The 14,352-nt window shown below is 54.2% G+C and overlaps 1 protein-coding gene across 1 annotated transcript in view; it reads left to right on the forward strand.

The window, feature by feature from the left end:
• Nucleotides 1-14,352, forward strand: part of FAM135B (family with sequence similarity 135 member B) — an 89,347-nt gene that overhangs the window by 32,899 nt on the left and 42,096 nt on the right. Inside the window, exon 2 of the mRNA XM_081111458.1 lies at nt 5,706-5,801. Within this exon, the coding sequence (XP_080967584.1) occupies nt 5,725-5,801 (77 nt within the window). The 5' untranslated portion in view covers nt 5,706-5,724. The remainder of the gene's footprint in view (nt 1-5,705; nt 5,802-14,352) is intronic.

Below are 14,352 nucleotides of genomic sequence, written 5' to 3' on the forward strand. Positions count from 1 at the left end.
GACTGCGTGAGTGTCTAGAGCAATGATGGCGAACCTATGACAACTCATTTTTTTGGTTGATTTTTCTTTGTTAAATGGCATTTAAATATATAAAATAAATATCAAAAATATAATCTTTTGTTTTACTATGGTTGCAAATATCAAAAAATTTCTGTATGTGACACAGCACCAGAGTTAAGTTAGGGTTTTTCAAAATGCTGACACGCTGAGTTCTAAAGGTTCGCCATCAGTGGTTTAGAGAGCTCTCCCGCCTGGAGAGTCACACCAAGTGCCCGCACGTGAAGGGCTCTGAGAAGTCCTGCAGGAGTGAGAAATGACATTTATTTAAATGAGATGGTTACATTCCAAACCTTATTTGAATGCGTGACATTCAGTATGAGAGGTGTTTCTCATCTATCATCTATCTATATACTCTGTCTATTCATCTATCTGTTTAACTATCATCTCTCCATCCATCTACCTACCATCTGTTTATCCATTTATCTATTCACATTTCTAACTATCATTTATCTATCAATCAATCATTTATTGCGTGATTCCCAAACTCACATGCCAAGAGGTTCTCTGGGGGAGAGACACCTGTTAAAGAACCTGTTCACCCAGCCGGCATGGCTCAGTGGTGGAGCGGCAACCTCTGAACCAGGAGATCATAGGCAGGAGGCAGTCATTCAATGATTCTCTCTCATCATTGATATTTCTATCTCTTTCCCTCTCCCTTCCTCTCTGAAATCATTAAAAAATATATTTATTTAAAAAAAGGACCTGTTCAGCATGCAATCTGGGAGGCCATTTCCGATTCCCTCCCAGGGGACTGGAGGGGGAAAAAGAGGGGAGAGACGCTGGTGGGGGGGTAGGGGGGTGGACCAGCACTCGGCACCTGTTCCCTGCTTGTGCCAGGACTGTGTTGAGCTCATCGCACCCCCACCTACGAGGCCCATTGTACCTGGAAGCTGGGAAGGTGTTAAGGGGCTTGCCCAAGGTCACAGGGCGGAAGGTGGCAGGATTCACACACACGTCTGTCCAAAGCAGGGTCCTGGCCCCAGATGGCTCAGAAAACTCACATGTGAGTGGACAACAGGGCCGCTTGGCTCTGGGACTTCACGGAGAAGGTGAGGGAGGTGGACAGGCTTACTGGGAGTGTTGGTGGCAGCCTTGAGTTTCACAAGGCCTGGGCACAGGCAGCAAACACAGGATGTATTCAGTGCCTGCTTTAAAATGCAGCCCCTCCCTGCTCCCCTCCAACTGTTGGCTTCATTCACACTCTAGTGTGAATTACTCTAATTAGCTAATGTCTTCACACATAGCAAAGTGCTGCTTAGGCTTCTGGCCTAGACAACTCCCTGAAGCAGGCCTGGAGGTACAAGTTGGGAGGAGAAGCTAGCGTTGGGTGGGAGGGCCTCCTGGGCCAGGGCCAGAGGAGGAGAGAACAGTTTGCAGAGACAGTTGCAAAGACAGGAAAGGCAAACATTTATTTAAATGAGATGGTTACATTCCAAACCTTATTTGAATGCGTGACATTCAGTATGAGAGGCGTTTCTCATCTATCATCTATCTGTATACTCTGTCTATCCATCTATCATCTATCTGTTTAACTATCATCTCTCTCTCTCTATCATCCATCTACCTACCATCTGTCTATCCATTTATCATCTATTCACATTTCTATCTATCATCTATCAATCATTTATCCATCCATCCATCCATCATCTCTTTATCTATCTATCTATCTATCTATCTTTCTATTCATCTATCATCTACCTGTCTATCTATCCATCCTTTGTTGTCCTTGACCACAGAGTACAGGGCCTGAGCCTCCTGGGTGTGAATGCTGGGAGTTGGGGGCTGGGAGGCTAGAGGGAGGGACAGAGAAACAGACCCTGTGAGGCCTGGCCCAGCTCAGGTGGGGCCCCTCAGAAAGCCTGGTTGTGCTCTCCACTCCCCCCTCCCCCTGCCAGCCCCCTGCTGTCTGCGCAGCTGTCTGTGACCTGTCCCCACTCCCATTCCAGAGTGTCACTCAGCACTGTGCCTGCTTCTATGTGCCCGGCTGGTGTTTACCTGGTGCTTGCACTTCCCAGTGCTCGGCCTGCGAGGGTGTGGGCCTGCGGGGCGGTCTCCATCGCCCGCTCCCACTCACAGGTGGGGAGCACGTGGGCCACCTCGTGGTCCTGTGACAGGCCTCCTGCCGAGTCCCCTGTGGTCCTTACCGTCCTCTAACAATTATGTGTTGTCGTGTTTCCCTTTCTCCAACTCCTGTCTTGCTCATTCATGTCTCCCCGATTCATTCATGTCTCCCTACTGCCCAGTGTGGCTGCTGACACGGTCCGGCCTCCAGTTAATATTAATATTTGCTGAGTGACCGCAGCCAGTGGTCTCATTATGCTCACGGAGCTCTCTGGGCAGCCTTTGCTGAGACAGTCGTAGAGGGAAGAGTGTTTTTAAAAATTGAAAAGCATGAACTCATGATTAATTCATGCCCCCAACTAGGTTGTTCATTGTCATTTCACAAAGATTAAGATTTGAAGGTTTCTTCTTCAGGTTTGCTGTATGTTACACTTGCAGGGACCACTGATCCTTCGCCCTGCCAGGCCCTGCGTGGTCCTGTCCCTCCGGGGCCCTCCTGTAACTGGACGATCAATGGGTCCGGCTGCCTGTCACTACTTGAGCCAACGAAGCAGAGACAGGGTTGAATCATACATGAGCGTTTATTCCAGTCCTGCCGGCAACGTGGGAGCAGCAGGTCATCCGCAGAAATCTGCTCCCCACCCCCATAAGCCAGCTGCTTATGTTGCGTACAAGGATGAAGATTACCTGGGAAGTAGGCAAAGGGCGTGCCAAATGGGCAGTTAACAGGTCTGCAGATTTGCAAAGGCCTGCGGGTGTGCAAAGGCTGGGGGTCTTCAAAGGGCTGGCGGCTCTGGTTTCTGCAACAAGGTTGTTCATCTGTCCATGATCACAGGCAGCTCCCGATGGGGAGGGGGGACCTCACTTCCAGGTGAGCTCCCAGGTCCCGCGTGCAACTCCCAGCCAGGTTAGGCTGCGCCTTCTTTACTCAGAACAAAACAGTCACGGTGAACAGAGCATGATTATTATTTCCTACAATTCTAGCTGGCCCCCACCATTCTGTTCCTGCCCCTGTCACTCCCTCTGAGCCGTGCATCCCCAGGTCCCCAGCACGGCCCTGGCTCCCCCTCTCCCCCTCCTCGCTGGCCGAGGACCCATGCGGTCCCTGCAGTTGCGGATCGGCCGCGTCATTTACTAGCCGTGTGGCCATGAGCATCCGCTTCCTCCCACAGAAGCACGGACGTGTTTACAACCCTCGGTGAGGCTGGGTTTGAAGATGGAGTGAAATGAAACGATGAGGTACCAGTCTGATAGCTGTCCCAAACGGTTGTCCCCTCCTGCAGGCCTCCCTGTCCCCTTCACACAGGTCAGCCCTCCCCTCCTTTCTCCAGGAGGGGACAACCTGTCCTTTCTCCAGGACTCCGCTCAGTGGTCTCCGCCAGTTTATTCAGCAGTCACGTGTGGGGCTCTGTCTGGGGGCCAGGCGTCGGCTGCCCCAGGGACACGGCAGCCCAGGTGCTTGGAGCCTGTCCTCCTGGCGGTGACTGGGGAGGGAGACAGAAATTAAGCCATAATCCCAGGGGGTGGCTTACAGTCCAGAAATAATAAAGAGGGTGATGTGCTGGAAAGGAACTGAGGAAGGTGAGAGGCTTGCTGTGGAAATGACCTTGAGCTGAGACCAGGAGGGACAGTCAGGACCAGCTCTGGGGCATCTATGGAGAGAGCTGCGGAGGCACCCGCGAGACCCGGGCCCAGGCCCACGCAGGCCTGGGGGTGAGGAGCAGTGAGGAGCCCGCAGCCGCATCCCCTGAAACAGCTCAGGGTGCATGCTTTCCTCTGGGCTCCCGGCCCCAGACGGGCTGCTGCAGGTCCTGGTCCCACCTCCCTCTCTGCCCTACTTGGCTTCCCATTCTGGTGGGAGGGCACTGGGAGGTGGGTGGCCCACGCTGGGGGAGAAGCTGGCAGCGCCGACTCAGAGTCCCGTGTGGGTGGTCCCTGTGGGACAGCAGACGCAGGCTGAGTCACGTGGCACTTGGGGAGGTAATGACAGATGCATGCGAGCGAGATCGCCAGAAAGCGGCTTGGCCCGGGCACCAGCAGATAGCACGTGGCTGATGCCAGCCTGACTCACTGGGTGGCGACCTGGCGGCTTCCTCTCACCTCCTCTCCTGTTAAGGCCTGTGCTCGGCTCCTCGAGGATAAATAGAGCCTTCCTGCCCGCGGCCCAGCAGCTCCCGCGGCCCCTGCGGGATCCGGGGGAGGCGTGATGGATGGCGCCACCTTCCCCCGCCTTCCCTCCGCACACAGAGGACGGCGGAGCCGCTGGTGTGGAACTGAGGGCCGCGTGGTTATTTCAGTCTCACAGCCCGAACGGGGCCAGGCCCAGAGCTGGGGCCGGCTGTGCATTTGCTGGGATAGAGGAGTAACAGTCACTCCTGCCCGCGGGCCTTGCTCTGCGTTGTTTCTGCTCCACCCTTCCTCTGCTCCTCCCACGGGTGTGATGCAGGCGCCGGGCCTGCTTTTGTCCAACTCAGCGGCTGCCCTCCTTTCGGGACCCGGCCTCCTACCCTGCTTCCGGGACGCCATGTGGTCAGGGCTGTTGGCGGTGCACCCGAGGGGGGGCCTGTGCAGGGGGCTGCGACCGCGCCCGTGAGGAAGGGCTTCCTGTGTAGCTGCCTTGCACCCATGAGCCTGGGGACTCCTCTGTGGGGAGGTGACAGGTGGGCCGTCCAGGCGGGTGTGTTAGCTCCGCGCCCTCTTCCTAAAGTGAGTGCTGATGGGTGTGAGGATCGACACACTGGTTTTCGTTTTATCTTTTGAAGGCCACACACTCTGAAGGCTGATGCTCTAACACAGTGGTTCTCAACCTTGGCTGCACATTAGAATCACCTGGGAATCTTTTTAAAATCCTGATTTCTGGGCCTCATCCTCCGGAAATTCTGTTTCTTTGTTATGGGGTGAGGCCACAACATTAGTAACAAAGAAACAGAATTTCCGGAGGATGAGGCCCAGAAATCAGGATTTTAAAAAGATTCCCAGGTGATTCTAATGTGCAGCCGAGGTTGAGAACCACTGCTCTAAGAGAAAAACGACATTTTAAACTTTAAAAGAGAACATGCTCGTCAGAGGACTGGATGCCAAGCAGTATCTCAGGAAGGGTTGGGATCGTGGTATTTCTCCAAAATAGTCCTTAATATTTTTAACAACTTTCCTCCGAGGCAACGGAAAATGTTCTAAAACATGTTAGGAAGCGTGAATAACGGATTGAACAGTTTAGAAATATTGCAAGGAAAAGCACCCATAATTCTTCAATGCTAATGGACGTGGAGTCCAGGCCTCCAGAATCCTAGGACGCCACAGTGAGGAAGGGAAGCCTGATGCGTTGGGTCCCGCTTTAGAATTAGGGTGTCTGAGCCCCAGTCCTGGCCCTCCCAGGGTGAGCTGTGTGGCAGCAAGCAGCTCACTCCATCTCACCGTCTCCCTAGAAAAGGAGTGGGAGCGATGACGTCCAGCGGACTCCCGAGGCCCGTTCGTGGGCCACGCTCACCCACCCGCATGAGCGCTGCTGGGCTTCCTGTTCTGGAAGCTCGGGCTCAGTGTGGCGGGTGGGAGCTCACTCTATACATTTCTCTCTTGCCTTTCAGGTAATGAACCAAGAAGATCATGTCTGAAGTACAAGGGACGGTAGAGTTTTCTGTGGAGCTCCATAAGTTCTATAACGTGGATCTGTTCCACAGAGGGTGAGTGTTTCTCTGCCTGGAGTGTGTGTATGGGGGGTGTTTCATTCTCCTGGCGGGGGTGGGGGGTGCAGGTAGGGAGGACAGGTTCCAAGACATTCTGGATTAATGAAGAAAGGATTTTCATCATTTTCCCTGCCAACTGGGAAGCCCAAGCCTTTAGTGTTCTTAAAGATAAACCATATACTGAGAGACTGGACAATGATACTTTCTCCCACCCCCTCTCTCCATAGTCGATCTGTCCATGGAAGCTGCCAGTCCGTGTTAAAGGAAAGTGAACTCATGGGAAATGAAGCGTGTGCAGTTCTCATAAAAAGGTGTTTGTGGGCTCAATGCTGATAGGGTGTCTTTCCAAACCACGCGTCATAAAACCTGGGCCCAGCTCTCTCAAAAGTGGAGAATTTACACCATCCTTCTTAAAGACATAATGAAAATATAGTTGCTCTCAGTGTTTGAGGGGGTACTCTGAATTTGGCATTTTCCATGCAAGATCTCAATACATCTTCATCGTAGACTTATACCTCTCAAGGTTATTGCACATAATAGCAAGGACGCAGCGTGGTTAGGGGACCCGTCTGTGTCCTCACAGGCCTGCATTCCTTCCCCATGACACGGGCCAGGAAGCGTTCGTTTACAGACACCGAACGTGTGAGGTGGGCACGTTAACAGCAGAACAGTAGCACCTGTCGGTTTGTTGCTGCTGTGTCACAAATGACTAAACCTGGCGGCCAAGACACTAGCTTTGGGTTGAGCTCAGGATCCCGAGCGTAGGCGAATTGAGCTGCTAGGGCGTAGCAGGACGTTCTGGTGACTTGTCCCAAACACCGGGAGACTGCAGTGCCATCGGCAAAGGAGGTCGAAAGGAGAGGACAGAAATAGAACTTAGTAAGCCTGGGTGCTGTTCTTCCAGATCTATGCGGACTGGGGAGGCATCTCGTGTAGCCAGGCTCAGGCCTGGAATCTACTATCGAATTAGGCTCAATTAAAGCCAGAATCACACACAACATATTCATAACTCACTTATGCCTGTTTATGGCATGGTGAGCCGTCATTGCTGGTATGTTCGCTGAATGGGAACTAAGATCTGTCCTTGAAAATGAATTCGCATTTCATGTTCTATCTTAACTCCCGCAAGGCTCTCCATGGAACCGATTTCCCCTCTGAGTGAAGTTTTTCAGCCGAGGTTCAGATCCGTCTTCTGTCTCTACAGTGTCACTGAGAGGACTGTCCGTTCAGCGGTGTTGGATGGTTTGGGGATAAACTGGGCCCTGTCCACAGAGCACTGTGCAGAGGCCCTCCGGTCCATGTGGTCAGATCTGATGCTAAAGGCCAGATGCTCAGAAATGCGAGGATCGAACCCTCGTTGAAGCAACGCCCCTGCCTTGCCCACCAGAGGGAAGAGGGTTGAGTTAGGTCAGGTGGTTCCCGGAAGAAGCTGCCATCGTGTGTATGCCCCGACGTTTGCCATCGCTGGCGGGACAGCCAGCTCCCTGTGAAATTCGCTAAGCAGCCCTGACCGGCCTTAATAGACTCTGAAATACGATTACCTTGGCTTGCCAGAGATCAATTAATTGATTCGTCTGCTGTCAGAATGATCTTTTTATTCTTCCACTTCTTTTAGTGAAGTCTGCTGGTCCTTTGTGCCCTCCCCACTTGGGAGAGGGAGTGGGGGTTAGACGTGGTTGAGGGCCACGCCGGGTGGTCAGCTTGCAGAGGGGGAGGATGGGGCGGTCAGTGAGCAGGTGGACTAAAGGCCAGCAGTGCCAGGGCCTTGACAGGGACCTGTTTGCAAAGACAGTGCCCCCCTCCCCCATGGATAGCCAGTGGGTAGCACTTTCACACCGGAAGCCATTGGTCTAACACTCGATTTCAGTCACATGACTTCCCACTGGTGCAAACCAAGCCGTTCTCTCTTTATTTTTGCTGAAATCAGTGTGACAGGACTGTTACCACCCGCCTTTCCATCCAGCACGAGGGGTAGAGGTCGGCTCCGTGATTTCTAAGAGGCATTCTTTCTCTCTGATTCCATAATTCTTATTTTCATAAAAACGTGCTCTTCCCTCCCCCTGGCAGCGTTCCCATCCTGCCTCTGGCCAGCGAGTAGGGGTGGGCCACCCGGTGCCTCTGGAGATGGGCTCTCGGGAGGATGTTCTAGCGAATCCACATTCCTGTTCATAGTGACCCTGTCCCTGTGGAGTCTGGGACTCCGTGAGCCCACACTGCCTTAGGCCTTTGGTCCTCGATTGAGTCCCGGCTGTGGATGACTCAGCAGGTCTGCAAGGACAGGAGCCTGCAGGGGCTGACTATTCCTGCAGAGATTAAATGCTGAGCCCAGAACCACCCACAGGCCGGATTACCTCATGGCTGAGTCAATGCAGAGCGAATGCCCGGGTGGTGTGGGCCCCTCCAGCTCACAATCCCAGTGGCCCTCCCTCGGGCCTCCCGCGGACACTGATGGCCTGCATGGGGCAGCCCGTAGATCTGTCCCCAAGGGACAGAGATCTTGGTTCGGGTTCCACTTCTCTGTCACTGGCCAGGTGCCCGGGGCAAGTGATTCACCTCCTCAGGTCTCAGCTTCTTCGCTTGCTTTGCAGGGACCTTCTTAGAAGTCACATGGTCGCTCAGTAGCTGAGCATCGACCTATGAACCAGGAGGTCACAGTTCGATTCTCGGTCAGGGCACATGCCCAGGTTACAGGTTTGATCCCCAGTGGGGGGCATGTGGGAGGCAGCCAATCAATGATTCTCATCATTGATGTTTCTATCTCTCTCTTCCTCTCTGAAATAAAATTTAAAAAATATTTTACAAAAGAAGTCCTGGGGTAAATTGGAGTCCGGGATTTCACTGCTGCCCAGGTGCCCTGAGCCCGCGACAGCCTGTCTGTCCTCCGACCACCTCTAGGACTCTGGGCTAAACAGTCTGGCTGCTGAGAGCCGGGCGGGCGGGATGGCTGTTCCTTCCTGGATTTAGCAGGTGCTTCCACTCAGCACGCTGACCCGGACCTCATGGACACATGCTCCTGCCCCTGGCCTCCTGGGGAGTTCTGCTTTCTGCTTTTCTTTCCGAGCTTCATGAGATATGTGACATGTGACTGTGGGGTGTAAGGTGTACAGTGTGATGATCTGATGGGCATCTGTATTGTGAAAGGATGGTGCTGAGGTTGCTTATCTCACCCACTGCCTCACCTGGTCACCAAGGCTGTCGGTGTGGTGGGCGCATTTACGGTCTGTTCTCTTCGCTGCGTGACAGCCTTCTCGCTGCAGTTCAATCCGACAGACTCGTCGTGTGTGGGGCCTGTGGACAGCTCAGGCCCACCGCCGCTGTCCCCGTCCCCGTGGCGCAGCGGGCGGTCGAGCCGTGAGAAGCGGTGTGACGTAGAGGCGGTGTGCCGGGTTTATAGCCAGGAAAGAAGGAGCCCAATGCTGTCTTCACGCCCGGTGCTGAGAAAACAGATTGAACCCTGAGGATCAGGCATAGGCATGGAGGCCAAGACGGGATTCCTGCCGGCCTCTCGCAGCCCCAGCTGAGATCAGTCTTTAATCTCAGGTGCTTAGAGGCAGCGCGAGGGGGAGCGGGAGGGGGAGATGGATGGAGCCCTGGTCCACGGGCTGCGCTGTGCTTACTGAACACGAGGCGTGTGCAGCTAGGAGCCTGGGCGTGGTTCTGGATGTTTAAGGCAGAGTAACCCTGCCTTTGATTAAAATGCATCCCATTCAGCATCTCAGGTTATAACCAACCAGATTGGCAATGCCCCTCTATCTACACTCACTTCCTGGTCCCCTGGTTCCATGGGGGTAAATACTGTCCCGGTGCCACTGGCGTCCTGGTTTATGTCATCAGCTCAGGCTCCTCAGGACTTTGGGACTTGCCAGGTAGGCATTCGGCTGCATGTGGCCATCTTGCTGTCCAAAAGGCCTCGCCTCTACTCAGTATATCCACTCTGACCATCTGTCTGCCCCCCCCTCCCCCCAAACCTCTCCGTCACAACCCATCTCAATTCCTGGCAACTCCATCCGGTTGTCGAGGACATCTCGACAAGGGTCCTCGACAAGAACGGAGCATCTTAGGGCGACTCTTGACCTCTCTGTCTCACACTTCATATCCGAGTCAGCTGGGAACCCTAGCAAACCTCTGCCTATGATGTGCCTCACCTGCTAACGCCTCGTGTGAGCACCACCGCGCCCGCCTGGATTTGCACAGGACCTTCCCCTCGATCCCCCGACGCTGCCCGAGCTCACCCTGGTCCCCTCACACCACAGAAGCCAAACGGTGCTCCGAGTCCTCTCCAGTGTCTCCTGGTGGGACCAGAGTTGAGGCTTCATTTGCTGAGAGTGTTCAGGTGTGTCACAACTGTCGGCTGTCCTAGGTTTGACACCTGGAGGGGATTCAGAGCCCCAGACTGCAGCAGAGAGGGGCAGACGTGCCCAGCCTCCCTCAGCACCAGGACTGGTCACTGCAGCCAAGAAGTTCGAGTTGGGCAGGTCCTACTCAAGCTCCCTGTGGACTAACACCCTCGTCCAATCATGTTTCCTCGGGAAGCGCTGTGGGAACCCCCTCCGTTCTTGGTGAGGTTGTCAGCAGTTTGGGGGAGGGGCCCAGGTGGGGGTCTTGGAAAGGAAGTTGCCTGGCCGGATTCAAGGTCAGCTTGTAAGAACTGGTGACCTTTATTCTTACTCAATGTTGCCATTGGTGTTGTTAATGACGACAAAGGACCTGAGAGTAACAGTAAGATAACTTATCCACCTATTGGTAGGAGGTGTTTTCTCATCACTTAATATCAATACATATTCAATAATTAAGTTGTACCCCAATGTATTGGTGCAGTGGATTGGACGATGAGCCCAAAGTAGCCGTCTTGGGTCCTGGCAGGGGCTGTGCAAACGATCTGGGTGGCCTTGGGGTCTTCCCCGCCCTTTCTGTGTCCACTACGCCCCTCAGCAACACCTGGGTGAGCCAACACGCTGATAAAAAACACACGCAGCTTTTGGTGGTTTCTGTTAATCCTCACTTGAGGATATTCTTCCATTGCTTTTCAGAGAGAGTGGAAAGAAGAGAGGGAAGGAGGGAGGGGGAGAGAGAGAAACATGGATGTGAGAAAGACACGACTGGTTGCCTCCTGCACCTGCCCCAACCAGGGGAGGGTAGCGAACACGCAACCCAGGTAGGTTCCCTTGACTGGGAATCTAACCCACGACCCTTTGGTGCGATATTCAACCACTGAGCCCCCGACCAGAGCACAAAAGTAGCTTTAAAAGGACCTGGTGCTTACACGATCTCGTGCCCTGCACCGGGGCTTCCATGTGCCAATCCCCATCTGTCCATCATATACAATCAGTGATTGATTTTCCAGGTGAGAAAGTCTGTGCTCAGAGGCTATGATTGCTCCGGGACATGCTCCCCCGTACCTGGCGATCCGGTGTCCTACCTGGGCCTGTGGGGGTGAACGCCGCAGCGCGGGTGCCACCGCGTCCTCACACCCTGCCTTCGTCCCTCTGCGGGAAGACCCCTCTCTTCTTTCCACTCTCTCTGAAAAGCAATGGAAGAATATCTTCAAGTGAGGATTAACAGAAACCACCAAAAGCTGCGTGTGTTTTTTATCAGCGTGTTGGCTCACCCAGGTGTTGCTAAGGGGCGTAGTGGACACAGAAAGAGCCGGGTTGCTTCCCAGCTTGTCCTGCGCTGACTGCTGGGGCGGCGGGGGCGGTCTTGCCAATCAGAAATGTTCTCTCTGCCGAGACCCCGGCGGTGGGGCGACGCGCAGCAGATTTTCTGGTCTGAGGTTCCCATCTGCCCGTGTCCCCTCCAGCTTTGCAGAAGCAGGACTAATCAAGCTAATCAAGCCATGCGCAGGCGAGGAAAGTCAACGTTCCCTCAAATCAAAGGGGATGCACTGCCACCTGTGGGCATCGCCGGTGCCAGGGGCTTGGGTGGAGTCCCGCTGGGTATCGGCTCTCGGAAGGAGCCTTTCTTTCACTGGCAAACGGAGCTTCCCCGGGCGACGGAGCCTGGCAGCCGCACCTTTCCGAGAGCAGCGTGGCCACCTGGCCACCCACGGGGATCAGAAAGCCCAGCTGGGCTGCCTCATTGGGCAGGAACCACCAGATAATGCGACCAATGGCAGCCGAGTGAGACACGACAAAATATTTTGTTGTTTGCTAGCAAGGCCAATAATTTAACAAAATGCCGTGCGGTCTTGACATGGTGGCTGGATACTGTGAGAACAGACGGCTCGGTGGATGAGCGTAGAGTAAAAATATAGCGGCCACTTCCTGGGTCTGCCTTTTTTGGTTCCTTTTGAACACAAGGCCTCCCTTACTTGTCAGGACGTCCCCGGCTCCCCTACCAGGCCTGAGAGTTTCACCCAGGATCAGCTGCTCTTCCACCAGCAAGCTGGTCACATGCCAGCTGCAGAGTCCACACCCCTGACCACTGTGCAGTACTGCCTCAGGAGACTCAAAGAAAGAGAATTTTCCCCACCAGGGGGCGCCCCATATCAGAGAGCAGCGATCGCCAACCCCTGGCCTGCGGCCCACTGGTGGTCTGTGAGGTCCGGAAGGTTGGCGGCCACTGTCATAGACTGTAGAGAGCCTTAGTGCTGGGTCTGCCATTCTGTCTCGTCAGGTACGGTGTGCTGCAGGCATCTCTGCATCTCGTCCACCCAGACCCTCGTCCCGTCCCAGCTTCCCCCCTGGGAGGCCGGAGGAAAGATCGGGATCGTGGGTGGGGGACGATGTCTGGGTCCCACATGTCCTAGGAAATAATAACGATATTTTATTTCTAATGAGATATGGGGGTTGAGCATCACGCCAGTGGCACTGCCCCGTCTGCCTGTCCGCCTGTCCGCCTGTCCTGACAGCTCTGTGAGCTGACACAGGAATTGTCACCCGTGGAGAAGGGGCTCAGTCAAGGAACCCTGTTAGGTTTGCCGACTTGGCTCCCGGACTTCAGAGTCTTGGTTTTGACCTTTTCACAAACACAGTGATGAGTACCTGAGGCCCTGGCCAGTGTCCCTGGGTCAGACTGGCTGTTTCATAATAGACTGGATGGGCAAGTGATTACCACTAAATGTCACAGAGCCCTGTTCCCATCAGAATACATTCCTGCTTCTGTTGCATGTGGATCCCCAGGCGCTCACAGAGGGGCCATGTGGGGGTTGGAAGGCATAACCTGGGGTTTGTTGAGGGAGCCGCTGTTCCTGGGGCATGTTCATTCATTCATTCATAAATTCACTCATTCATTCCTCTGGCACGGGGTGAGTGCCAGCCATGCGCCAGCTCCGTGTTAGTTGCTGGAAACAGAGGTGAACAGGGCACGGCTGTCTCCTCCAGCAGCTGTCATGATGGAGATTTCCAGAATCAACTGAGAGCACGTGTTTGTTAGATTTTTTTTCTTTTCTCTCCATGTGGTGGTAAGAGCTGTAAGGGACACAAAGGAAGGAAAGGGTAGCATTTGTATTCTCTGTGGTTTTGAACGTATTTCTTCCAACATATTTCTGTAGACACATCTGAAGTTCCAAATGATGAGTCACTCCCTGAAGGAAGGCTCCTTGGCCTCCAGTGTTTTAAGGAGGAAGAATTGAGATGGTGCTTTGGAATTGGTTGGAAAAGGGTTTGATATCTGTCACCAAATGGGACTCCAGAAGGTGTGGCAACAAGACTCCTCTCTGGAGTGAGTGCCCGGTGCCCTTGGCCGCCTCCCTGCTGTGGATAAGTGGTTTCATAGCAACCACGGCCCGCCCGACCGGCGTGGCTCAGTGGTTGAGCGTCGACCTATGAGCCAGGAGGTCACGGTTCAATTCCCGGGCAGGGCACATGCCTGGGTTGTGGGCTCAACCCCGGGTGTGAGGTGTGCAGGAGGCAGCCGATCAATGCTTCTCTCTCAACATTGATGTTTCTCTCTCTCCCTCTCCCTTCCTCTCGAAATCAATGAGAAACAAAATTGAAAAACAACAATGGCCGATGTTTTGCTCGGTTGGCACTTCAGATGCTGGCTTTCACAGGGGGTTACGGAGGACCGAACGAGACCGCATCCGCGAGTCCTGATACAGGCCTGGGCGCAGTGGCGCTTCATAAATCTCGAGCGTGGCTGTAACTGCACCGAGGCCTGTCGGACAGGAGGGGGTGCAGGCCTCTGGCCACGGGCGCCCCCTTTCTGTCCCGAGAAGACGCCGTTGGGAGGTCACAGCTGGTGGCAATGTGGGGTCGGGGCAGTGGTGGGATCCCCGTCTCTTTCTGTCACGATGCAGCTGTGGCCATGCATCGGTCTTTTACTAAAGAAATACTGCACGTGTCGTTCTGCATTTGTAGAAACGAGGGTTTGACGGGTATTGGCCCCGGAATTCCACCCGTGTGTCTCTCATTCTGTGGGCCCAGTGCTCCAGGGTTCGCGCCGTGGCCACAGTGGCCACTGCTCATTGTCTTGCGAGGGCTGTTACTGCTCCTGTGTGGTCACTGATTTAGGGTCCAATGTGTAAAATGCTGAAGTGGGCCTGGCCCCTGTGACTGAGGGGTTGAGCGTCGACCTATGAACCAGGAGGTCACGGTTCGATTCCCGG

This window comes from Myotis nattereri, assembly GCF_964212035.1.
Source record: "Myotis nattereri genome assembly, chromosome: 17".
NCBI classification, from domain to species: domain Eukaryota; kingdom Metazoa; phylum Chordata; class Mammalia; order Chiroptera; family Vespertilionidae; genus Myotis; species Myotis nattereri.